This window comes from Mustelus asterias, chromosome 16 (genome assembly GCF_964213995.1).
Source record: "Mustelus asterias chromosome 16, sMusAst1.hap1.1, whole genome shotgun sequence".
NCBI classification, from domain to species: Eukaryota; Metazoa; Chordata; class Chondrichthyes; order Carcharhiniformes; family Triakidae; genus Mustelus; species Mustelus asterias.
In genome coordinates, this window is record NC_135816.1 from 36,363,050 (window position 1) to 36,389,413 (window position 26,364).

Genomic DNA, 26,364 nt, shown 5'->3' on the forward strand with positions numbered 1-26,364 from the left:
GCGGGTGAGATCACGCCCCATATCAGAACTCAAGATTCCTTCAAATTTGAGGTGAACAATGTGTGCAGGTCCCGCTACATTGCTGACTGTTTTTGAATAATACTTTCCGATTATCTGAGCAGTGTCGCTCAGTATGGTTTATGTGACACTAACACATGTCAAACTTGAGCAGATTTCCATGGAGTTAGTTGAAAGGAATCTTGTCGGAAATATCTTGGGTCCACAGACCCCATTGGGACCAGTAATAACCAGTAATAATTTTTCTTAGAGCTCGCTTAGTCCTGTAAAGTCTGAATTTAGCTGTCAATAAAACATGAATCATTTACTGAAGGACAATTTTGTTGTACTGTTGATTACTTATTGGACAAAACTAACGTGCAGCTAAGAATTCATATCTTTAAATTTACCTGCACAAATGTATACTGAGTAACCTCAGTTATTCTGCAGCTGCTTAATTGTTGTGTGGTTTGGCGAGCCTTCCTGAAAAGAGGCACTGTGCATCTTTCGCCAGCTCTCTTGCTGGCAAGTGAGACCCCTGACGTCATGACAAGATTCTGCCCACCATCGAGTATGCATTTGTAAAATAGATTAAAGGAAAGGAGTGTAATAGTATCACTGTTACAAATCTGGCTCTGCCTTACATCCTTTCCCATGTTGGTACTTACTGCACAATATGAATGTGAAATGTTTGTGGAAATTGGCTCACATTGCCCTACATCTACCTGTTACAATAATGCATCCTTGCAACGTGAATGTAATATTTGTGTTTTCTTTTAATATGCATTTCTTAAATCCTCCTGAAGGCTGATCAAGCAAATTCCTGGCAATATAAAGCCAGATATAAATTGATAATTTGCTTTCTTTGACAGTAACGCTTTGCATTTAGAATAAAAATTATATTTGGATTCAAATTCAATCTGTACAAAAACAATTCATACAATGTTTCCCCACGTCAATGGGCTTCACTTAAACAAGAGGATTTTTAACCACCTGCCATCATTATCGAACCTCTTCCACCATCTCAACCTTCACAGCTTTTCCTTTAAAAATGTGACTGCCCTTGCAGCATTTTCCAGACAGTTTGTATCTGTTTTAATTTCCTCCCTAGACTCCTTCCCAAAGAGGGATCAACCACTTTTCAATACAATGGGTTTGACATGTTAACAAATGGATTAATTATCTATGAAGAAACAACATGAAAGTTAACATCTCAACTATCCATCAAAAGTCTTTTTTTAAACTTGCATGCATACTCTTTGCTTTAAAACACAACATAAAAAGCAGCGCTTCCAAAATCTTTCAGTGGAAAATAGTCAAAAGGTCATGTTAGCTACTTTAAGTTTAAAGTTTATTTATTAGTGTCACAAGTAGGCTTACATTAACACTGTAATGAAGTTACTGTGAAAATCCCCAAGTTGCCACACTCTGGTGGCTGTTCGGGGACATTGAGGGAGAATTTAGCATGGCCAAAGCACCTAACCAGCATGTCTTTCGGACTGAGGGAGGAAACCCATGCAGACACGGGGAGAATGTGCAGACTCTGTACAGACAGTCACCCAAGCCAGTAATCGAACCCGGATCCCTAGCGCTGTGGGGCAGCAGTGTTAACCACTGTGCCAACACATAGATTGGCTGCTTCAGTTCTGTTACCAGAAAAAGCGTGCCTCAGTATCTTCAATTGACTTGACAGTTGGAACAGATCGAAAGCATTGCTCTTAAATATTGGCTCACCCTGATGCACTGCTTCTGATTTTAGCACAGACCAGTGAAACAGCAATTATATATCAGAAACGCTTCGTGGTATAATTCTAAAGTAACCTAAAATCTCAAGCAAATCACTTGGAGGCTGATTTAGCTGTGGCGGTAGAACTCCAGCAGCACTTCAATGAAACAAAGAAACAATGAAACGATTTAGGGTGGAGCAGGCGTTACTTTGAGTCGCCATTTCTTTTTTATCTGAATTGAGACGATTAGCTTGATGTACAAAGTTTTGACCCAATCTTGAGTCTTTGACCTCAGTCAGCAGTTGAGGAAAAGGTATGGGGCGTGATCTCACCGGCTGTTCATGCCACGCTCTCGCTGCAGCGAGGTTGGAGAATTTGGGCCCAGCCACATTTCCGTTCATTGCAGCGGGATGGGAAAATCCCGCTGGTGTGAACAGTGGTACCATTCCAGCCATGAATTTCAAGGCTTAGCCCTTTCAATTTCTCTCCGTTTCTTAGCTCAATTAGATTCTGGGAGAACGTGGATTCTATTCCTCCCACTTAAATGTAGAGAAATACTTCATGTTAGGAGCTGAATTCAAAACATAACATCCAAAATGTATCACAGCTGCATGGATGACTTGAATGCTGCCATCAGCCAGAATTTGTGTCACTGAGTTTACGAGGGAAATAAAGAAGAAAGAACGACTTGCATCTATATAGCACCTTTCCTGACCACAGGCCATCCCAAAGCTTTTTTCCCAGGATGGAAGAGTCAATTACTCAAGGGCATAGTTTTAAGGTGCGAGGGGCAAGGTTTAAAGGAGATGTACGAGGCAAGTTTTTTTACACAGAGGATGGTGGGTGCCTGGAACTCGCTGCCAGGGGAGGTAGTGGAAGCAGATACGATAGTGACTTTTAAGGGGCGTCTGGACAAATATTTGAATAGGATGGGAATAGAGGGATATGGTCCCCGGATGGGTAGGGGGTTTTAGTTCAGTCGGGCAGCATGGTCGGTGCAGGCTTGGAGGGCCGAAGGGCCTGTTCCTGTGCTGTAATTTTTTTTGTTCTTTGTTCGTTCTTTGTTTTTTGTTCTATTTTATTGACAGTTAAGTCATTTGAAGTGTAGTTGCGAGGCATTGGTTATTGGAAATCGGCAAAGGCTGATGGTGGGTGAGAAAAGCAGCGTTGAGCTTGCCGGTGGCAATGGTGACTTTTCCAAAAGTGCCAAAAATTGCACTTGGTGCCAAAGGTTTTCTGCCACCGGCTACACACCGCACTGCTAGCAGGGCAGCCTCTGTTTTTTCCCCCCTGCCATCACCTCAGTTCAGCAATCATCGGGGCACCATATTTCAAGGCTGCCCCAGCACACAGCAGCCAGTCGGGTGTCAAACAATGGTGAGACGGGGTACAGGAAAGAGATAGTGAATCTGGTAAAATGGTGCGATGACAATAATCTCTCCCTCAATGTCAGTAAAAGGAAGGGGATAGTCATTGACCTCAGAAAGCATTGTGGAGGACATGCCCCTGTCTACATCAATGATTTTGAAGTGGAAATGGTCGAGAGCTTCAAGTTTTTAGGTGTCCAGATCACCAACAACCTGTCCTGGTCCCTCCATACTGATGTTATAGTTAAGAAATGATGTGGAGATGCCGGAAGCCCAGCAATGCCTCTAGTTTCTTTGGAGGCTAAGGAAATTTGGCATGTCCACTACAACTGTCACAATCTTTGCAGATGCACCATAGATCGCATCCTTTCCAGATGTATCACAGCTTGGTATGACTCCTGCTCTGACCAAGACCATAAGAAACTAGAAAGGGTTGTGAACATAGCCCAGTCCATCATGCAATCCATCCTCCCATCCATTGACACTATCTACACTTCCCGCTGCCTTGGAAAAGCAGCCAGCATAATCAAGGACCCCATGCACCCCAGACATATTCTCTTCCAATTCTTCTGTCGGGAAAAAGATACAAAAGTTTGAGGACACATATTAACCGACTTAAGAAAAGCTTCTTCCCTGTTGCCATCAGATTATGAATGAATCTACCATATATTAAACTGATCTTTCTCTACACTATATTCTGCATTCTCTCCTTTCCTTCTCCCCTATGTACCCTGTATAGCCCACAAGAAGAATACCTTTCACTGTATCCCAATACATGTGACAATAACAAATCAAATCAAATACTTATCAGGTCACTGGGATGTGATGGCTGCCAGGAAATCTGCCCCCAAATTCTCCAACACCTATCTGGAGACTCCTGGATGCTGTTCAGACCAGGGTGACATAATCTACCCATGCTCAGTATGGAAACCTAGCAGCAAGGTCACCAATCCAGCATGGGAGGTGGGGCAGCAGTGGTCAGTGCCAACGCCCAGCAGAAGGGGACAGCCATCCAGTACAGGAAGAGGTGGAGTAACTCACTCTTCTCATCACTCTCAACTCTCACACCCATCACACACCCGCAAGGATCTCACTCAGTGCCAGCTCAAGGGACACCACCATTCACTCTCCCACGCACATCTTCACCTCCTTTGCAGATCGTGTCCGCATCATCTCACTGCTCCCACTCACCATCCGCACACGCCAGGCATCCTTATCATTTGCTCTGGCACATCTCCTGCTTACACTCTCTCCATCTGTTTTCATGCAGGAAAGGTTGGCTCCCAACAACAGCGAGAGATCCCAGACAGGTGGCGGGACGCCAGAACCCAAGATCCTCACAGACTTTGAGAGCAGAGCCATCCAGTTGGCGGGGAGGGCATTGACCACTTCTGTGCTGAGGGTGATGTTGGTGGCGAAAAACCAAGTGAGGATCCAGCACTGTAACATCCATCAGACAGCAATGCTGTGGGTCATGTCTCCTGTTTCTAAAGGCCCCTGCCATGCACTAATGACCTCTTCTTTCTATCATAGGCACATCTGGGAAGCAACCCAGAGAGTCCACTAGTCAGGTCCATGACTCCAGCCGCAAAACCAGCACAAAGGAGAGATTCACAGACCCTGATATAGAAGAACAATAACAGCGCTCACCCACACCCTGCACCTTGGTGAGACCTAGTTCTGGATTAGCCTCGGTGTCACAGTCTGGTGAGCACATCACTCTCAGAGTCACAGCCGGCAGAGGCAGGGATGTCCCAGGGTGCCGGCACTCAGAGGATTGCTGGAGGCCAGGAATCTGCTGAGTTCCAGTCAGATGACAAGACTCTTGGCTCGGTCATGTCTCAATTCATAGAATCATAGAATCCCTACCGTACAGAAGGAGGCCATTTGGCCCATCGAGCCTGCACCAACAACAAACCCACCCTATTCCCCTAACCCCACATATTTACCCTGCTAATAACCCACCCCCGAAACTAGGGTCAATTTAGCATGGCTAATCAATCTAACCTGCACATCTTTGGAGTGTGGGAGGAAACTGGAGCACCCGGAGGAAACCCATGCAGACACGAGGAGAATGTACAAACTCCACACAGGCAGTGACCCAAGCCAGGAATCGAACCCATGTCCCTGGTACTGTGAGGCAGCAGTGCTAACCACTGTGCCACCATGCCACCCCGTTGCTGGAACTCCAAAGGTAAACTTAGGAAAATCAGGAAGGGATGTCTAGAACACTCCTCGGATTGAAAAGCTGCAAAGAGGAATCCGTCTGCCTTATGTCTGAGGTGATTGTGTCAACACTGCAAAGTAACGAGGTCAACACAGCTAGGGTGATGGCTGCTGTGGACTTCTTGGTGCAAGACCTTTGTCCTGTACCGCTCCGGACATGCATTCCAGGATGCAAACATTTGTGGGCATCCATGAGGGCCAACGCCAGTGGATGCGAGGCTTCTCAAGTTCACTCCAACTGCTCTTTATCCCAAGGAGGAAGCCAAGGCCCTCTGGCACCCATATGGAGGAGGGGCAGCTAGTGAACACCTCGGGCCCATCCACCCAGGTGACTTTGGGAGTGTCCTGCTGCCAGGAGTGGTTTGCTCCAGCAGGGTTTGCTATAACTTCACACTTATGGGGAGCGGGTGGCCTGAGCCCATCATTGTGGCCCCCCAAAGGGTCGGGCGCCGGGTGGTTACTCCCTGGACATTACCACCTTGTCAGTGTCAGCCTGGGCCCTTGACACTGCCTAAGGGGCAAAGTGCCAATGTCTAGGGGACATCTCGGCACTGCCCACCAAGCATCTGAATCCCCTCTTCTTGTGACCGCTCCTGCTACACAGGCTGGGGAAGGTTCCCCCGCCACTGAGCAGGCCACCAAAAACAGGCCAGGGTCCTCCAGAGGATGTCCACCAAGGTCATCCCAGACAACAGGAGTGTAGCGGACAGCAGACTGCCTCCATCTCCGCTGTGGATGTTGGGGATGTTCAAGACATAGCAGCAGGTTTAGAAAGGTTAAGAAGCTGTAGCGGGGGTTTTAAGCATAGCGTTCACCTCCGTACAGAAGTTCTCACCAATTGCACCCTTTTTATGGCTCTTTGTTCTGATGAGCTGTGTTCCTGTAATCCCGACCTGAAAACCTGATTCTTGCACCAGGAAATAGCAGGGCCGTTCGAACATCATGTTGCCATGGATGGATTTTTTGACAGGGTTATGATTTCGGCATGGGGGCCCTATAATGAGACACAAACGGATAGAATGATCTACCGGCTTGCCACTGACAGGGGAGGGGCCGATCCCAGCAAGCACCGAGGTAAAATGCAATTTTGGTCTCCTTGTGATATTTTCTCTCCCATTGTCAAACCGGCCAACGCTCACCGGAGTGGAAAATCCTGGCCACTGTTGTAATGTAAAAACTGAAAGGAAGACTGAGGATAAATAAAATACAGGGAGACTGGGGATAATAATGGTCTAGAAAGTACAATTCTGCACTATCCCAGTTGGGTTTTGGGGGCTGGGGAGGGTGGGGGGGGGGGGGGTGGGGATGGGTAATTGATTCACATGTACAGGGGGCGATTCACCCATAATGCTGTGCTGCTTTTGTAGCGCAGCGGGCTGGGAGATCTGAGCGGAAGCCGTTTCGCGAGCTCCCCACTGGGTGCCAAGGCCTCCACGTGTCTCCGGCAGCTGGATTTCTGATTTCTGGTGCGGAGCTGAGTAATGCTTGTAAATTCTAATCTGCATGTATTTTAAATGCCACTAGCATGCCTGGGCCTCCGGGCCTGCTAGTGTCTTCCCCCGCCGCTAGGAGTGATTCGCTCCAGCAAGGTTTGCTATAGCTTCACACTTATGGGGAGCGGGCAGCCTGACCCCATCATTGAGGCCCCCCAAAGGGTCGGGTGCCGGGTGGTTACTCCCTGGACATTGCCACCTTGTTAGTGTCAGCCTGAGCTCCCTGACACTGCCTAAGGGGCAAAGTGCCAATGTCTAGGGGGCACCTCGGCACTGCCCACCAAGCATAGAGCAGTGCCAAGGGGACAGGGCCTAATGGAGACAGGGCCTGATGGGGGAACGGGACTGGGGGGAGCGGGGGGGGTGATTGGTGGGGGTGGGGGGGTTTCCACTGCCACTCTGCATTGGGACTGAGTGACAGAGGGAGGGAGGTCAGCGATCAGGGTGTCGGGGTTTTGGTGAGTGGGGGGGCGGGTAATAGGACATCAAGGTGGGCTGAGGGCATTGGGGGGGGGAGGGGTCGAGCCTGGCCCGGGCATGTTCGGGGGGGGGCAATGATCGGGTGTGAGGGGGTCACACGCCCGGCTGATGCGGGGTTCGCGGGTCTGGCCAGCGATCGGGAGGCCGGCAGTGCCAATCTCCACTCTGACAGATGGGCACATGCACAGTGGCCCGCTCAGCGCTATGCTGCTGGCCTCTCCAGCGGGAATAAGCCCCGTTCACTGAATTTGAGCGTGCTTCATACTGTGACACTCAGCAGTGCACAGAGCGTGGGAGATTCATTTTGAAACTCTCGCTGAAAAAACCAGCGTGATTTACTCCAGTTTTTATGCAAATTCGATGCTTAGAATCTTTCTGGGAGAATTTTGTCGGAGATGCTGATATGATATCTGTAGAGGGGAATAAATCAATGGCGACTAAAATTATGTCCTGTGTATATTGTAAAAACGGAATTCACGAAGGAATGTTCACTTAATTCCACAAGAGATAAACAACTTCTATTCAAGATACACAACATTTGTACAACATAAAAGACTCTGAAAGTGAAACAGCCATCATACACTGTGTAACTGCACAGAATTATAATTGAGCTTAATTAAATATTTGATTGTATCTCATTTGTTCCGGAATTTTTTTTTATCAGTAATGACTTTCTACTAATAGATTTGCTAAGCTTGTCGCTACATGTTCATAAATAGGAGATATAAAAATACGCATATTTGCAAAGTAGTATATTTTACTGGCGGTGTAATAATGCCTTAAAGAACTGTTTGGGAACTGTGGGGATTGAAATGTCTGCAAGTTCACAAATATTATCCATATGGGATTCTTGAATTGAAGTAATTTAATGGAAGAATAAGACTCTGTTGTAACACGCCAGGTCCCAGTATAAAAACCAAAAATATCATGAAGAATAGTTAGTATGGATTTCCAAAGGGAAGATCATACATGACCAACATTATTGAATTACTTGAAGAGATAAACAGATAGGCGAGTAAAACAATTCAAGAAACCTTCAATCAAGGTACTGCGGAGTAGATTCATGACAATTCTGGGCCTTATGGAATCAGGGGACAAGTAGCAGTTTGAATAACAAAGTGGCTACAAAACAGAGGCCGGAGTCGGAATTAAAGATAGTTGCTTAGACTGACAGAAGGTGAAAAATGGTGTTCCACAGGGATCAGTGTTGGAACCACATTTGGTTACTATTTACATAAATGATTTGAAACCAGGACAAAAATATCAAAATTTTCAGATCACACCAAATTGAGTTCTACAGTTCATAGTGAGGAAGTCTATGACAACACACATGATGGTATTAACAAACTTACAGAATGGTGTGTAAATGATAAATTAATTTCAATTTAGGTGGTGCATTTTGGTGAGAGGAGTAAGGAGGTTGTATATAAATTGGAAAGTATGTCTCAATGGAATCGAGGAGTTAAGGGATCTGGGGATAGAGATCGACCAGTGGTGATTGTAATTTGACTTGGGGAACCAATCGGGGACCAGGTTGGGGGTTCAGCTCAGCAAGCAGGGGTTTCTGTTCTACAACCTTCTTGGGAGCTGGCAGCAGCCATGAGGCTCCAAGTCTCTGTATAGCCTTTACCTGTAAATAAACGTGTTTTCCCTCAGCTAATTAACAAGAATTATTTCACTGGCAGTGAGGGTAAAAGTGAGCCTTGTACTGTGAATATACAGTTTCCATTGAAGTTGAATGAAGTTGAGACAAAGAAGAACAATTACAAAAATGCCCCTATTTAGATGGATAGATTCTTTTGATGCCTCCGAGAGAACTGGACACAATACATAGAGGGTGGCATTTTCTGCCCGCGCTTGCCCCCAAACCGGAGAATCCCACCCCAGGTTAACAGACCTTTGCATGGTCCGTGTTGCAGCCGCTATGATTCCCGTGGGGGGTGGGACGGGAAGATTCCACATTGAGTGTTGGGGTTATTACTTTCAGACCAATGGAAGCGAGGAGGAGTGGGAGAGAAAGGCAATCCTCCTGAGTGCATGTGGGACCCAGACTTACAACTTGATTTGCAATCTCACAACTCCAAGCATGCCTAACTCCAAGTTATTCAGTGCGATTGTTAAATTGGTAAAGTCACATTTCCGTTCATATTGCAGTGATTTAATTCAAGGGGAGAGCCCCAGTGGAAACTATTGCGACTGATGTCACCAAGTTGAAGCAAATCTTGGAGCACTGCGACTTTGCAGCCACTTTGAATGGTATGCTACAGGACAGATTAGTCTGCAGGGTGAATAATGCGGCTATTCAGCAGAAGTTACCAAGACAGGCAAATATGCCTCACAGTGGCACAGTGGTTAGCACTGCTGCCTCACAGTGCCAGGGACCCGGGCTCCATTCCCAGCTTGGGTCACTGTCTGTGCGGAGTCTGCATGTTCTCCCCATGTCTGCGTGGGTTTCCTCCGGGTGCTCCGGTTTCCTCCTACACTCCAAAGATGTGCAGGTTAGGTGGATTGGCCATGGTAAATTGTCCCTTAGTGTCCAAAGATGTGCAGGTTAGGTGGATTGGCCATGCTAAATTGCCTCTTAGTGTCCCAAGGTGTGTAGGTTAGGTGGATTGACCATGCAAAATTGTCCCTTAGTGTTAGAAGGATTAGCAGGGTAAATACGCGGGGTTGCGGGGATAGACCCTGCGTGGGATTGTTGTCGGTGCAGGCTCGATGAGCTGAATGGTCTCCTTCTGCACTGTAGGGATTCTTTATTATAAATTTTATGCAAGTGTTAGAGATAGCGCTGGCAATGGAGAGTGCTGGAAAGAGTGCGCAAGCCTTACAAAGTTCGCAAAATGGCGTACAGGTACACCGGTTAGGACAAGAACCTGCAGTCAACAGTGGCAGCTAAAATAACGACGTAGTAATGAAGCTGGAAGCGAATTCATCCACAAATAAAACAAGAAGATTTAGAAGACGTAGCAGGATGTTACCATTGTGGGGTTAACCATTCCCCTGAATCCTATAGGTATAAAGCGGTATAAAGAGGCTGAATGTTTTTTCGGTCACAGGAAAGGTCATTTAAGGCTTTGGTGCAAAAACAAGTCAAGTCTACCCAGTAGTTGATTCAGTAGAGCGTCACAAGTATATAAATGTGGGAGAAGCTAGCACCAAAGATAAAGGTGTTCACTCGCTTACTGTAATGCTCCTGGTAAATGGAAAGTCTCTCGAGATGGAAATAGGCACTGCGGCATCTGCTACTGTGATAGGTCAAAATATGTTTCAGTATTTGAGAGAAGGAGCCCAGCCTTTGAATATAAAGGGTACTACAGCAAAGTTAACAACTTACACAGGAGAAGCCATAAAAATAATGGGCATGACAACAGTACCTGTAAACTATTGGCAACAGTCTGCCCAGCTCCCAATAATAATAGCGTCAAATGTAGGACAAAACCTTCTGGACTGCTTAAGCAAATCAAGTTAAATTGGACCAAGATTTCCAAATGTGGGAAGAAAGGTTGCTCGAACTGATAAAGAAATATTAGAGCATGTTCAGTGATGAGTTAGGCAAGATAAAAGACCTGCAGGTGAACATCCATGTAAACCAAAGGCAAGCCTTCGATTGTTTAGGGTAAGACTAGTACCATATGTTTCAAGTTTTGAGGTACCTAGATCACCAGCAACCTGCCCTGGTCCCTCCATGTGGTTGCTATAGTTAATAAAGCCCATCAACGCCTCTACTTTCTCAGAAGACTAAGGAAATTTGGCATGTCTGCTGCAACTCTGTGGTGAACCATCGTTGGTTCCCACTGGATAGTGCTGAGCCAGGGGCTGGCCAGTACTACAAGGATGTACATATGTTACTGTTGGGTTGTGCTATTGTTGCTATTGGGGTTAGGGTGGGGTTGTTACACCTTTGTACTGTAGTGTTGTGGCACATCCCAGTCGGGCTCCGCCTCCTGGGAGAGGTATAAGAGTCCCTGCTCTGGCCGGGACCCCTTCAGTCTGGGATAGTGTATATAAGTTCTGGTAGCTTCGTTACAGTAAATAAAAGCCTTTCATTTACTGAGCTTCAAGCCTCGTGTTTGAATAGCGCATCAAACTCTCACCAACTTCTACAGGTGTGCCATAGAAAGCATTCTTTCAGGTTATATCACAGCTTGGTATGGCTCCTGCTCTGTCCATGACTGCAAGAAACTACAAAGGGCTGTGAATGAAGTTCAGTCCATTACTCAAACCAGCCTCCCATCCATTGACACTGTCTACACTTTCCGCTGCCTCAGAAAAGCAGCCAGCATAATCAAGGACACCATGCACACCGGACATACCCTCTTCCACCTTCTCCCATCGAGAAAAAGATACTAAAGTTTGAAATCACGTCCCAACCGACTCAAGAACAGCTTCTTCCCTGCTGCCATCAGACTTTTTGAATGGACCTATCCCACATTAAGTTGATCTTTCTCTACACCCTAGCTATGACTGTAACACTACATTCTGCACCCTCTCCTTTCCTTCTCTACGAATGGTATGTTTTGTATAGCGTGCAAGAAACAATACTTTTCACTGTATGCTAATGTGACAATAATAAATCAAATCAAAAGTATGCCTTACAAGAAAGGTGGCTACTGAATTAAAGAGATTTAATGACCTGGACATTCACCAGCCAGTTCAGTTCATGGAATGGGCAGCACCCATTGTCCCTGTATTGAAGCTAGATTAGACTGTCCGCATTTGTAGGGATTACAAGTTAACAGTTAATCGGCTGCCAAAATGGATAAATATCCAATCCCAAAGATTGAAAACCAGTGTGCCCAACTGGCCGGAGGTCAGTCTTATACAAAACTGGTTATCAGTCACGCATATCAACAACTTGAATTAGACGATGCTTCCTAAGGTTAAGTCAAGATTAACACACACAAAGGTCTGTTCCAGTACACGCGCCCACCCTTTGGTGTGTGGTCAGTATGTGCTATTTTCCAGAAGACAATGGAGAGTCTGTTGTAAGGACTGCCATGAGTTATGGTATACCTTGAAAATGCTCTTATAACTGCACTGACAGAAGCTGAGCACCTAGCTAACTGAGAGGAGGCACTAAAGAGATTTCAAGAGGCCGGAGTTCACCTCAAGAAGGAGAAATGTACTTTTCAAGATACTGAAGTAGCCAACCTGGGGCATTGCATAGATACACAAAGGTTACACCCTAAGGAAGATAAGGCCATAAAGGAGGCATCATCGGCCTCAGAAAATGTCTGAGCTCAAGTCATTTTTAGGAATGGTGAATTATTGTGGGTGTTTTTTTACCAAATTTGTCAACATTATTGGCCCCTTTGCATAAAGAAGCACCAGCGTTGGCTTTGGAAGACATCCAAAAAAGAAGTTTTTAACAGAATAAAGAAATTGCTGCATTCTTCAAGGATGTTAGTACATTTCAACCTGTCTGGAAATTGTTGTTAACCTGTGAAGCCTCTTCATATGGCATTGGGGCGGTGTTGTCCCATGAGACGGACAACAGATTTGTACGATCGGCACTTTACCCTGTTTCTGATCACAAACCGCTTTTGGCTTTTTTTGTAAAGAAAACAAGACTATTCCACCAATCGCATTGGTAAGAATTTATCACTAAGCGTTGTTCCTCCCCATTTACAAATATGCCTTCAAGCAACGGCCTAGAACACACATAGCAAATGTGGGTACACTTTTGCAAGATGCTGTTGCATGTCCCCCAGTGCCACAGGGAATTGTCATGGTGTTGAATTTCTTGAACACGTTGCCAGTCTCTGCAAAACATATCAAGTACTGGACCAGTCGGGCTCCACTGCTGCCCAAGTGAGGCACAGGACACTAATGGGTTGGGATAATGAGCCTGTTTCTGAAGAGATGAAACCATGGGAGAGGTTCTCCCATCGCGACCTGCACATTTTCTGGCGGGTCGGGTCGGAAGATGTGCGCGTCGGCCATTTTGCGGGATTCGCGCATGCGTTCCCGATGCATGCATATCTCCCAGAGCCTGAGAACAGGTGCAGTTGGCAATGTGCTGGAAACTGGTGGGAAGAGAGGTAAGTGATTTTAATCTGTTTTAAATGTATTTTTAATCTATTTTAAATGTCATTATCGGGCCTGGCACGCAACCTGCCGGGTCCGATAGCATCTCCCAACCCGCCAGGAGTATTTCACTTGGTGGGGTTTAGAGTAGCTCCCTACATTTGGGGAACTAGCGGGAGACTCCGCCGGAGTGAAGGGGGGGGGGCAATCTGGGCCCTCCAGGAGGTCGGACGGTGGGGGGTGGTGCCCCCTGGGCAAGGGCACCCTGGCAGTGCCAGTCTGTGCCCCTGGCACTGCCCAAGGGGCAAAGTGCCCATGCCCAGGGAGCACCTTGGCACTGCCCAGCAGGTATCAGGCACTGCCAAGGGAGTGGGGCCTATTGTGGGTGGGGCCGAAGGGGTAATTGGTGGGGGTGGAGGGGTTCTGCTGCCATTCCGGGGTGGATCAGTGGGAGAGGGGCCTGCTGTAGTGGAGGGGGGTGGGGGATCGCCATTGCTTGGGGGGAGCCTGTAGAACGGGGCGCTCAGGGATGCAGTGGGGGGTTCGAGGCTGGCCCGGGAATTGTTCTGGGGGCCGCGATTGGACCGCAGAGGAGCACTTTGAGGGTCCCGGGGTGGCCAGTGATTGAGCTGGCCGGCAAATGGGGAGACTGACAGATCGGGGCCACTGCGCATGCACAGGGTTCCGGAGCTGTCAGCTTCTGTGTGAACCCCACTGGGTTTTTAATGAGATTCACGATTGGCATCTCTGTAACAACGAGTGTCCCAGCTAGCAGAGTTATTAATGAAGCATCGTCTCAGAATGAGACTGAGCCTTGTGCTTCCAAATTTGCTGGGGAAGGTAGAACCCAGCCAAAGCAGTCAGAAAACAAACTATGATTCACATAAGTCAACACGGTCATTTTCAATGGATGAAGCTGTGTATGTGAAGAATTTTGGTAGTCGGTCGCGTTGGCTCCCTGGAGTCATTGTATACAAAACTGGACCCCTGCCTTATCAACTGGACATAGAAGGAAAGATCATCGGGAAACACATAAACCATTTGAGAGAGCAAGAGTTGCCCCAGCAGCTAGTACAGACATCAGGAGTTATATTGCCATTTGGGAATGTTGTCGACTACCCAAGCATTGAAGTACCAGAACATCCTGTTACAGGCGCAATTAATGTCCCATTGATACAGATGGAACTGAGATGTCTGTGCCTGAAGGGGCAGCTGTGGTTGTGGTTTCTACTGACAGCACGTCAGTGGAAGGATCCTAGACTTATGCTGCTCCAATTAGGAATTGGAGACCACCTGAAAGACTTAATTTATAATGGACATAATTCATGTCTTAAATGTTCAATTATCGGGGACTAAGTAAATTAATTATTGTCAATTGTATCAAAGAACTTTGAGGGGGAGGGATGTGGTGGCAATCCCTTTTAAAGGTCACATGCCCCAGGAAACCAGTCAGGGCCCAGGTTGGGGTTCACTCCGGCAAGCAAGGGTTTCTGTTCCAGAACCATCTCGGGAAATGGCTGCAGCCAGGAGGCTGCAAGCCTCTACCTGTAAGCAAACATGTTGTTGTTTTTCCCTTAACTGGTGAGCAAGACCTATCACAACCAGTCATTAATTCCGAAGCAGGTTAACAAAGCCAGAAAAACCACAAAGCATTGAGGTTTATTTCTTAAGGAATATATTTGAAAAGTAGAGAAGTTATAGTACCTTAGATATACCCCAAGTACTATGCACAGTCCTTTTCTCCATATTACAAAAGGTAAATAGAAGCACTGGAGAAATTACAATAAAACTTTACAAGGCAGACACCAGAATTGCAAAGGTGTAACTATCAAGTAAGGTTCAACAGGCTGGAGCTCTTTTCTCGAGAAAGGAAAAAAACTGAAAGGTGACCTGATTATGGTCTTTAAAATTATGAAGGGGTTTGGTGGAGAAGCAGTTCAAAAGTAGGAATCAAAAACATAAGATAGTCACTAATTAATCTGAAAAAGATCTCAAGAGAAGCTTCTTTACTCAGAGTGGTGAGAATGTGGCCACATTCTTCATGACCACATGGAATGAAGCGATCAGAATAGATGCATTTATGAGGAAGCTTGCTATGTGCTTGAGTGCAAAAGGTTATTTGGTTGAGGTGAAATGAAGTAGATGTGTGGAGGCTCGTGTAAACATTGACATAGGACATGTTGGGCTGAATGGCTGGTATTTGTGCTGTATCGTGGTGTGTCACAGATCCTTCAGGAAGTCTGAGTTGCTGTGGCAACATGCACTTCTTACATGAATGCTGTAATCTTGAGCTATGGATCATGACAGTAGAAGCTCAAACTCTTCTTCCATCGCGTGGCTGACCAGGAATCTCCTGCACTCTGGCTGTCTGCCATGTGACAGAAGGATATGCAACCTGTTTGGTCATGTTATAAACACGCCTCCTTTGGTCATCAAGTCCTGGGGTCATGGGACTCAAACCTGGAGTTTCTCACTCAGATGCGGGGCATTGCCCACTGGGGTCACACGACCTCTTTATCCGTGTTGTATAATTTCACATCATCACACCAAAAGCAGAACATAATTAATGCATAATCATTTGTCCTTTGATACCTTGCATTCAGATTAACTTGGATGATGGTTATCTTATCAAAATGAATAGTTTGTTGCCAATAATTACCATTTTAATCTACTTGCTAAACCTATTTAAGGATACTTAAGAACTTATGGCGAGATTTTACTCTCTTATGTTTTCTTTCTGGGTTGCAACTTCTGGCAGTAAATCTATACCCATTTTCAATTTATCTATTTGTTGTTCCATTCCGATATCTTCCCTGGATGACTGCTTTGAAGCACTCTCATGGGAGAACTGCAGAACCAACTTAAGAATTTTTATTAATATTTAAGAGATGAGTTGATTTCTTGTCCAACACCTCTTGAGGTATTTAATCACAAGGGAAGTGTGCATGATTCTTTCATTCTCTGTTGTCTCTGATTTGCTGCGAAATGATTGCAAGCCCTCATGATGGATGATGATGAAAAATGTCTTTAGCACGGGCAAAATGTATCTCCAATATGAATCATGATTTATTTTTAAAGTTAAGTCACAAGTGGTTTTGCAGCATGGAATTGAATTTGTCTTTTAACCTCAGATACAAATAATTAAAGACTGGAATTTAATTTCGCTCACCAGTGGGGGAATGAGGGAAAGGTGGTGTTCATAAAACATTGGGAACCCAGAAGCTGAGGCTCTCTCACACGCTGTGGGGTTTCACTGAAATGTTCCCTGTCAGGAAGCCAGCCTGTTTTACCGGCTTGGCTCCCAGTCAGTGTGGACTGGAATTGGGTAGAGGTCAGAAGAAGACACGTGCTCGATTACATGGGTTTGCCCAGGCAGACACCGGATTCAGCAGGTGAATGAAAAGGCACTCCACTCACCTTCTGGACCTGACAGTCCTGACCAAGGGTTTAGCTGCCACCTTTCCCAAGCCTCAGGAAACCTGTCCGTCCAAACTCAACTTCAAAATGGGGAATAAAAAAGTTTATTTATTCGTCACAAGTAAGGCTCACATTAGCACTTCAATGAAGTTATTGTGAAATTCCCCTCGTCGCCACACTCCAGCGCCTGTTCGGGTCAATTCACCTAACTAGCACGTCTTTCGGATTGTGGGAGGAATCCGGAGCACCCACAGGAAACCCAAGCAGACACGGGGAGAACGTGCAAACCCCACACAGACAGTGACCCAAGCCGGGAATTGAACCCAGGTCCCTGCAACTGTGAGGCAGCAGTGCTGACTACTGTGCCACCGTGCTGCCCGGCTTGCAGTCTCATTATGATATGTAAAGAGCCAATTGCCTCCATGGATTGCCCAACCATCATCTGCCTTTGTTAAAACTGGAAGTGGACGTGTTGGAGCTGGGTTTCAGCTGGACTTTGAGTTTTTAACCTTTGGCCTCTAACACGACCTAAACATACCCAATTTTAAGGTAAAGGTTCCCACGTAAATTTCTAAAGGGGTGGATGACTCTGAAGCACTGTAAGGAATTCTTCTAATTGTCCTCTATGCCTTTGGCAATTCACTAATGTCCTTTAGGGGAGAAAATCTGCCATCCTTACCTGGTCTGGTCTACATGTGACTCCAGAGCCTCTGCAATGAGGTTGACTCTCAACTGCCTTCAGAAATGGTCTAGCAAGCCACTCAGTTCAAGGACGACTAGGGACGGGCAATAAATGCTGGTAAGCCAGCGACTCCCATGTCCCATGAATGAATAAAGAAAGAAATTCACAGAAACAAATCACCTTTTACTTTCAGGTTTGTGCTAATCTTTATGCAAAGTTACAGCGGGCAATGTGAAGAACCTCTGTGGAAATGCAACCTCTACATGGAATAAGGCTACTCTGGAGAGTTTCATTCTTTAAAATTATTTGGCTGACAGTAGCGTGAACTGCCATTTCTGAAAATTAATTTGCCTCATACTAAAACCAAATTTGATTTGTGTTGCCTCATGGTATTCTGCACGGTTCATATGTATTGGTATAAATGCAATTGTTTTGTCAAATGATTGCACTTAAATACAAATTTCAAACTGCACTTGCTTGTTTCCACTTTCCATTGAAGGAAGGTAGATTGAAATAACTCATTTGAGCAACATATAAAAAGTATTCAGTTTGAGTGGCTAAGCTATCGCAAAATCCAATATATTAATCACATTTTAAAATTGTAATTTTGATTCTGCCAAGTACAGCAATCACTTGGTTATATTTACAAGCACATCAATTCTGCTTTTGCGAGTTGATGGGCCTGTCACTGTATGATTATGCCCTGCATTTCTGTAACTTATTGAGCTATGTACACATTAAGGTTTGATTGTCCCAGGCATGAGGCAAAGCCAAGTCCTAAACTGATTTGAAGCTCATTACTGCCATGAGATCACTGGACGCTTCCACAATACTTTTTGGGTTTTGAATAAAGTAAATAAAAATTACTTTAAATTTAACCATTTTTCACAGACCTCAGCGTGGATATTGCTCCATGTACTAATTTTATTTAATTTGAAATTGCTGATTTCACAGGAGAGAATGTAAAATACATTTAAGGGGAAGCTAAATATGCACATGCGAGGGAAAGGAAGGGAAGGATATGATGGTGGGGTTAGGTGAATTACAGTGGGAGGAGGCTTGTGTGGAGGATAAATACTGGCATAGGGTAGTCAGGCAGAATGGCACTTGATGTAAAATGCAATCTCCTCTAATGTCTTATGTGTAAGTTCTCCATATATATGATGTTAAGCCACACAGACCAACAATAATGCAGGTTCAATCCATGCCCTGGCCTCAGTAGGGATGCTAAAATTGATCTCAGAAACTTTGGGTAAGGGAGGAACATGATCACCAAGGAATCCCACTCCTGATTTTTACCCTGTGATCCCTGTAGAGATCACGCATAGATGTCAGGTCAACACAAGATCCCCATGATTTGTGATGGCACCTTTGCCCAAATAGCTTGACAAACTACTATCTAAGTTTCCACCTTAGCTATGGTGAGAAGCTGGAGGATCAATGAACTAAAGGCCGGGATGAGACAGTGGCCAACAAATCTGATTAAATACAGGCATGCGGGATGAAGGGGATGCATTGCTGCTACTTTCACAAGCCACTCTTCTCTCTGCACTCCTTCACCCTAAAGATAACTGGTGTCCTTCAGCTCAAATGACACCAAGACCACCTTATCTGGTAGACTAGAGAAAGGGTCTTCACCTGATAAATCACTGGTCAAAAAAGTGACCAGAGGAGCTAGGGGGGTTGGATGCTATAGGGGTCAGTGCACCAATGGCCAAGAACATGTCTCAGCTCTGCTGATGAAGACTCAAGGTCTGATATTGAGGATCCATGCCACCGGGGTGGGGGCGGGGGCAGGGGGGGGGGGCTGATGAGAATACAGGAAGAGTATATCACATTGCTTACCAATGAGCTCACATACAATAGTTCAGAAGGTGAAGGCATCCAGTTCCAAATTGTGTTAGATCTCAGCACAGAGCATACAGATCATTCTGTTCAACACAGAGCAAGTAGTCTGCTCCACAAACGTGACAGTGGTATCCACTATGGTGGAGATGGTAGCTCACACAATTCCAGTGTTGACAGAGGCTTCCAAAGTGTCACATCATGTCCACACCCTAATGTTGATTCATATGGATGCTAAGATGACGTGGGAGTGGCAGCTGTTATCCGCTCTCTGGATAACAGCATGTCTACCCCCTCAGTGCCTTTGTTAGTATCACAGAACCAACTGGATTACACACTCTGGCCCTGACTGAGATGCTGCATTCTATAGCCAAGCTCTCAATGTTCAGAGCTGCCCACCCAGCAACAACCTCTGAAGTGTTCTCAATGGACGCTCAACAGCCTCCCATCTTCAAAGTGTAGGCATTTGGGATATACTCTGTCAGAAGGCAAGGATAAGTCATGCACAGAAGTTGAGTACTATACTTGTTTGTGAATGGTGATTATAAATTATTGCTGTTAAATATCACATTAAGATTGAATTGAGGTGTTAGGCAATATCTATTTTGTTCTGGATTTTGGCTTGGCGTGATTACTTGTGTTGAAGTGTGGACAAAGCTCATAAAGCTGGACTGAATGAAGAAAGGCAATTGGCTGGTGGTAGTAAGTATGGTGATGATAAGATGATAAGAATTGTGGGATAGTTGATGTCTCATAAAGAGAGGGATGATTCATTTAAAGCCATCTTAGATAAGCTGCTGTAGCAGCAAGGGATACTGATGGTCAACATTCCTTCTGCTCTTCCTCCTTCATACTATTCTTCCTACTTTTCTTCCTATATAGAAACATTGAAGATAGGAGCAGGAGGAGGCCATTTGGCCCTTCGAACCAGCTCCGCCATTCATGACGATCATGGTTGATCATCCAACTCAATAGCCTAATCCTACTTTTTCCCCATAATCTTTGATCCCATTCGCCCCAAGTGCTATATACAGCCGCCTCTTGAATACATTCATTGTTTTTGGCATCAACTACTTCCTGTGGTATTCTTTGGGTGAAGAAATGTCTCCTCAGCTCCGTCCTAAATGGTCTACCCTGAATCCTCAGAATGTGACCCCTGGTTCTGGATGCCCCCACCATGGGGAACATCATCCCTACATCTACCCTGTCTAGTCCTGGAAGAATTTTATAAGTCTCTATGAGATCCGCTATGGTAATGGCTAATCCCTCATTATCAGAAAATTGTGCAGCATTCAGCAGACAACCACAAGTTTAGACACAAGCTTCAGGCTGCACCCAAGCTGCTCCTGAATAATCCAGGCAGCCGAAGTGTTGCTTGAACACATCAACTGTTTTCTTGATAACTGGTCTCACTGTAGGCCATCCCTGCAGTTGAGTCTGGGGTTTTGACAGGAGCTGTGAGACAGGTCTGATGGAGGTGGTCCTTGGCGTGCAGTGGCCTGCCCGTGACCTGCTGACTTTGTTGGTATAAAGGTGGCAGAGGACTGGCGCGTGATAAATGAAACATGACTATTGCCAGGAAACCAGGCATGGTATAGTGTGCTGCATTTAGTCTAAAGCAGACTGGACGTTGAAGGAGGAGAAACTCTTTCTATTCAAAATGATGTCAGGATGGTGATAGTCAATGTGGGTGTAGTGCATTGTAACCTGGTGAAGTCTGCAATACAGGAACAGCTCTCTTACTCAATTTTACTCTAAGTTGGCAAAGAAATCCATAGAATCCCTACAGTGCAGAAGGAGGCCATTTGGCCCATCGAGTCTGCACCAACTCTCCAAAAGAGCATCTTACCCAGGCCCACACCCCCATCCTATCTCCTAAACCCCGGGCATTTATCACGGCTAATCCATCTAACATCTTTGGACACTAAGTAGCAATTTAGTATGGCCAATCCACCTAATCTGCAAATTTCGGACTGTGGGAGAAATCAGGATCATCTGGAGGAAACCCACGCAGACACTGGGAGAACGTGCTAACTCCATGTAGGTATAGTCCTCCTGGCATTGAAAACCCTGATACAATGATGAGCTGCAAATTGGAAGATTGGAAGGGGCGGCACGGTAGCACAGTGGTTAACACTGCTGCTTCACTGCTCCAGGGACTTGGGTTCGATTCCTGGCTTGGGTCACCGTCTGTGTGGAGTTGCCACATTCTCCTCGTGTCTGCATGGGTTTCCTCTGGGTGCTCCGGTTTCCTCCCACAGACCAAAGATGTGCGGGTTAGGTTGATTGGCCATGCTAAAATTGCTCCTTAGTGTCCTGAGATGCGTAGGTTAGAGGGATTAGTGGGTAAATATGTAGGGATTTGGGGTAGGGCCAGGGTGGGATTGTGGTCGGTGCAGACTCGATGGGCCAAATGGCCTCTTTCTGCACTGTAGAGTTTCTATGATTCTATGATTCTATGCCACTGATGTGCTTGGAAGGAATATGTTGCATAAAGGTTAAGGTAACTTGACAGCCATTTGGCAGTATGGTCTATACCCTGGTTCAAAGTTGGAGTTGTGGCTGCAGCAGGTGACAGAACTGGATGACAGCCTCCTTTGTGACATTTCTCCTCGGTAAAATTAGGGTAGGAAAATGCTCCTTGAAGAATTGCTGTGGGCATGACTTCCTGCACAGTGAACTGTTTGCCCATTTTTTGCCAACTGCTCCCACTCCATCCTGTGGTCTTGGCCGCTCGCCTGCTCCTTCAGCCCAAAAGGCACCCAGGCCTCCAGGGAAACCACTTTGAAGCCAAACAAAAGCAGTCAGCCTGTCCAAACATCTGTAGCAGAAATCAATTCTCGAAGTCAGAAAATAGGGCAGAAAACACCCAGAGCTTACCCAGTAGTCCACAAAAGGACAAAACAGCAAACTGACCTGTCAATGAGACTCTAAATAGCATTGTTGGAGAGTCCTTGTCACAGATTGCTGAGCAAATGTTTCACGTAATGACTCAGAGACTGAGGCAGCCCAATTACATTTTCAAATATCTTTCAAATGCAGGACGTTTACTTCAAAATTTTACAGATGTCTTGAATTATTTTGGCATGTGCTCTGGATCCCGACAGAGGAGCGATATCCAATATCGTGGGTGTCACACTTACAACAATAAATTTTGGGTCACCATTTACAGGAGAGAATTGTAAAATTAGAAGAAAATTTGAAATAAAGATCTCCCTGCCAAATCCACAATGACACTTGGAAAACATGTTTGCTGCACCTTCCTTTAGCAAAGTATCTTCATTACCAAAGCTACAAAATCCTGCAAAAACAGCCAAAACACAAGTTACTGCACTAATGGATCAAAGTATTTGACACAGAAGATACATCACCAGTAGCCACTGTAGACAAATGTTAAGGGAAGGGGTACAGAGCGTTGCTAAGTGAGATTGAACTACTAGTACTAAACTCTGAATTCTAAACCACCATAAAAAGGAAACAGGATTAAATCAACAATGTTAGCTGGGCGAGAGGGAACTGAAGAGTGACATCAACATTGGATTTTGGACTTCTGCCAAATGCATTTGACCTTGACTCAATGTGTCAGGATAGTGATATATTTAGTGCAGGCAGCTGTACCACTTCGCAAATGTTTGGGAAATGTGTGGATTGGACATTGCTACAACAGCTTTCCATTGTGTAAGTGAGGTTTTGTGCAAGTTGATGAAGAAAAAGAAATATCTATTTGCTGTGGAACTTTAGAGGGTAGCGGTGGAAGTATGTTTTTTCTGAATGAAGGTCTAGTAACTAGTGGTGTTCCGCAGGGATCAGTGCTGGGACCTCTGCTGTTTGTAATATATATAAATGACTTGGAAGAAAACGTAGCTGGTCTGATTAGCAAGTTTGCAGATGATACTAAGATTGGCAGAGTTGCGGATAGTGGTGAAAATTGGCAGAGAATACAGCAGGATTTAGATAGGCTGGAAAATTGGGCGAGAAATGGCAGGTGGAATTTAATCCGGACAAATATGAGGTGATACATTTTATTAGATCCAATTCAGGTGGGAGCTATAAAATAAATGGCAGAACCATCAGGAACACAGATACACAGAGAGATCCTTAAAGGTGGCAGCACAGGTGGAAAAAATAGTGAAGAAAGCATGTGGCATGCTTGCCTTCATCGGATGGGACATCGAGTACAAAAGTTGGCAAATTATGTTACAGTTATATAAAACGTTGGTTAGGCCACATTTGGAATACGGTGTCCCATTCTGGTCGCCACACTACCAAAAGGACGTGGAGGCGTTGGAGAGAATACAGATAAGGTTTACCAGGATGTTGCCTGGTATGGAGAGTATTAGCTATGAGGAGAGATTGAATGAACTCGGATTGTTCTACCTGGAAAGACGGAGGCTGAAGGGCGACCTGATAGAAGTTTATAAAATTATGAGAGGTATAGAGAGGGTGAACAGTTGGAAGCTTTTTCACAGGGCAGAAATGATAGTTACAAGGGAGCACAAGTTTAAGATAAGGAGGGAAAGGTTTGGTGGAGATGTGGGGGGGAGGTTTTTTACACAGAGGGTGGTGGGAGCCTGGAATGCACTGCCAAGTGAGACGGTTGAGGCAGATATGTTAGCAACATTTAAGACTTATCTGGATAGATACATGAACAGACGGGGAATGGAGGGACACAAGTGGTTGGTTTAGATAGGACAAGATAGGATAAGGCTTGGAGGGCCAAAGGGCCTGTTCCTGTGCTGTACTGTTCTTTGTTCTTTAAGGCATTCAAGACATTCAAAACAAAAGCAAAGGGGACAAAGACTTGCTCTAACTTGGGGCATGGTCCGAGTTCATTGCCCTCTCAAACAGTTAATAACGCCAATAAGCTCACTTGGCTACAGAATTGGAAACTGATTGCCTTGAACAAGCTTCGGAATTTCTTAGCTAAGAATACATAATGTGGCTTGGCTAAGAAATGCAGCAGTCTGGTAATACACCTGAGCCCCAGAGAAAACATTGGTTGATTGACACCTCTGGCTCTCTGATCTTTGCTGTGAATTGTACAATGTTTATTTATGCACGGTTAAGATGTTTCAAGTGCTTGTAGTTTCAGCTATTGAAACTTTAAAGGGTCTGGATGATTGACACTTTTATTGCCCTCTATAAAAGGACTCTTTTTTAAACATAGTGGAATGTTTTGACTTAAAAAAAATTTTTTTTTACACCTGCACTTGTTACTAAAGGGTTCATTGGTCATATACATTGTATAGTGGGCCAGTGGAAAGGAAGTGCCACAGCTTGGCATGGGGTGCATGAGGAGTCATGGGAGTGTGGGGGGAGGGGGGTGTCATAGCTTGGCATAGGGGGCATTGAACTTACTTTTCAAAAGGTTCCCTCATGCAGATTATGACTGATGACACCTCAGAGGTACTGTGAGTCCAACTCTTTACAAAGCTGGTCCAACTCCAGGAAAGTTGTGGGGGATTAGGACAGGTCTATATGTGAAATGTTGGGAGTGCTGGGTGTGGGCTTTTGACCCCAACTAGCCTGCACTCTTAAAAGGCTCCGGTGAAAATCGGAAAGCACAGAATGGGGTTGGGAATCCCGGAATCGAGACCTGCCTGCCATTTTTAAAGGGCTCCCAAGTCATCCCAACTCAATGAAAACCAAGGCCTAAATTACAGCTGTAGCAGGTTCAAGGCAAATTGACAATAATGGGAATTTCTCATGAATAAATATGTTCCAATGAGTATTTTTAATCTTTATATTTAGCAGCAAAATGGGACATATGAAGGGTGCTTAAAAGAACTAAAATGGTTTACCTTAAACTCTGTCTCAATATTGGCTAATTGTGCTAGTTCATTACTTAGTTCCAAAGATGTAAGGACCGGGTCTTCACTCGATAGAGACAAATGAGCGGCACTTGCTAATCCCTTGTACGCATTCATCCTGGACCTGGAATGGCTAAAAGAATCTCGTTTTTGCTTCTCCGCACACTCGCTGCATTTGCAAAAATAGTCATGGGGTTTCTCAATCCGTGCACCCTTCAGTAGAAGTATATGTACAATCTCGTACTCCTGGCAATGAGAAGCAAGAATAACGGGAGTGATGTCTTGGGAGAATCGCGTACCGTCCTCGTCGTAGGCGTAGAAGTCATCATCCCGAAGTTCTTGTTCAAGTGGGCTGATGGCCAGCCGTTGTCCGTGGGCGAAGGCCGGATGATTTAAAATTGCTTCTACTATCCTCACGTAACCTTTACTAATTGCCAGCAGTAGCCCATCACCAATCCTTGCGAGATTGTCTTTTTTCAGAAGGAGCTCAGTTACTTCCAAATGCTCATTTCCCACTGCAAGTTGCAAAGCATTCTGTCCCATGTAGTCAACGCAGTTGAAATTCAAAGTCTTTGACTCCTCCAGCATTTTGCGCACCACGGGTATATTTCCATATTCCGCTGCATCCAGAAAGCGTTCCTCTTCAGCTGTCAAGTTTTTACCCCTCTCATTGAACATGTAAGCTGGACCCCGGACAGCCTGCCTCCTTCCTTTCTCACGGAGTGTAGTGTGTCTCCGATGCATGGCTTGATTGTCACTGTTATCCAAACTACAAAAGGAAAAATAATATATAAAATTATACACAGCTATTGAATTTGCTAATTACAAGAAGGTGTGAATAAAAAGTCAAATTGACAATTAGTATTTTGGGGAAAAAAAACAATAGGATAAGCCAGTGATAAAAAATGCATAAGTACTATAATTTGGTTAGGTTGGGAAGGAATTAGATAACTGCTTTTACATCAGTGAAAAGTACTTTGGGATGAACATTTATTCAAAGCTTATTTTATATTCATGAGTTTCAGCAACCAATTCCAGAAGGTTGCTATAGGTTTCAGATCTATTGCATTGAACTGATGTCTTATGCGGACTTAAGTTTAAAATGTCATTTTGAATATTTTAAATGTTAAGAGAGTTCTGCTCCCCTGGCTCTTACTTAACTTACTTAAGATTCAGAAACAGTGAGCAGAGTTCAAGTATTTAGTGGTTTCCTTTACAATTCCCTGACCTGGGTTCTAACACAGAATTTAAGCTGTATATAATGGCCGGAAGATGAGCCAAAAGCATAGCAAG

The 26,364-nt window shown here is 45.1% G+C and overlaps 1 protein-coding gene across 2 annotated transcripts in view; it reads right to left on the bottom strand.

Annotated features, from left to right (window-relative positions):
- LOC144505099 (short transient receptor potential channel 7) overlaps nt 1-25,815 on the bottom strand; it is a 93,938-nt gene extending 68,123 nt beyond the window's left edge. For both annotated transcript variants that reach the window (XM_078230914.1, XM_078230913.1), the window contains exon 1: nt 25,063-25,815. In XM_078230914.1, the coding sequence (XP_078087040.1) occupies nt 25,063-25,815 (753 nt within the window). The remainder of the gene's footprint in view (nt 1-25,062) is intronic.
- Between the last annotated feature and the right edge of the window lie 549 nt (nt 25,816-26,364).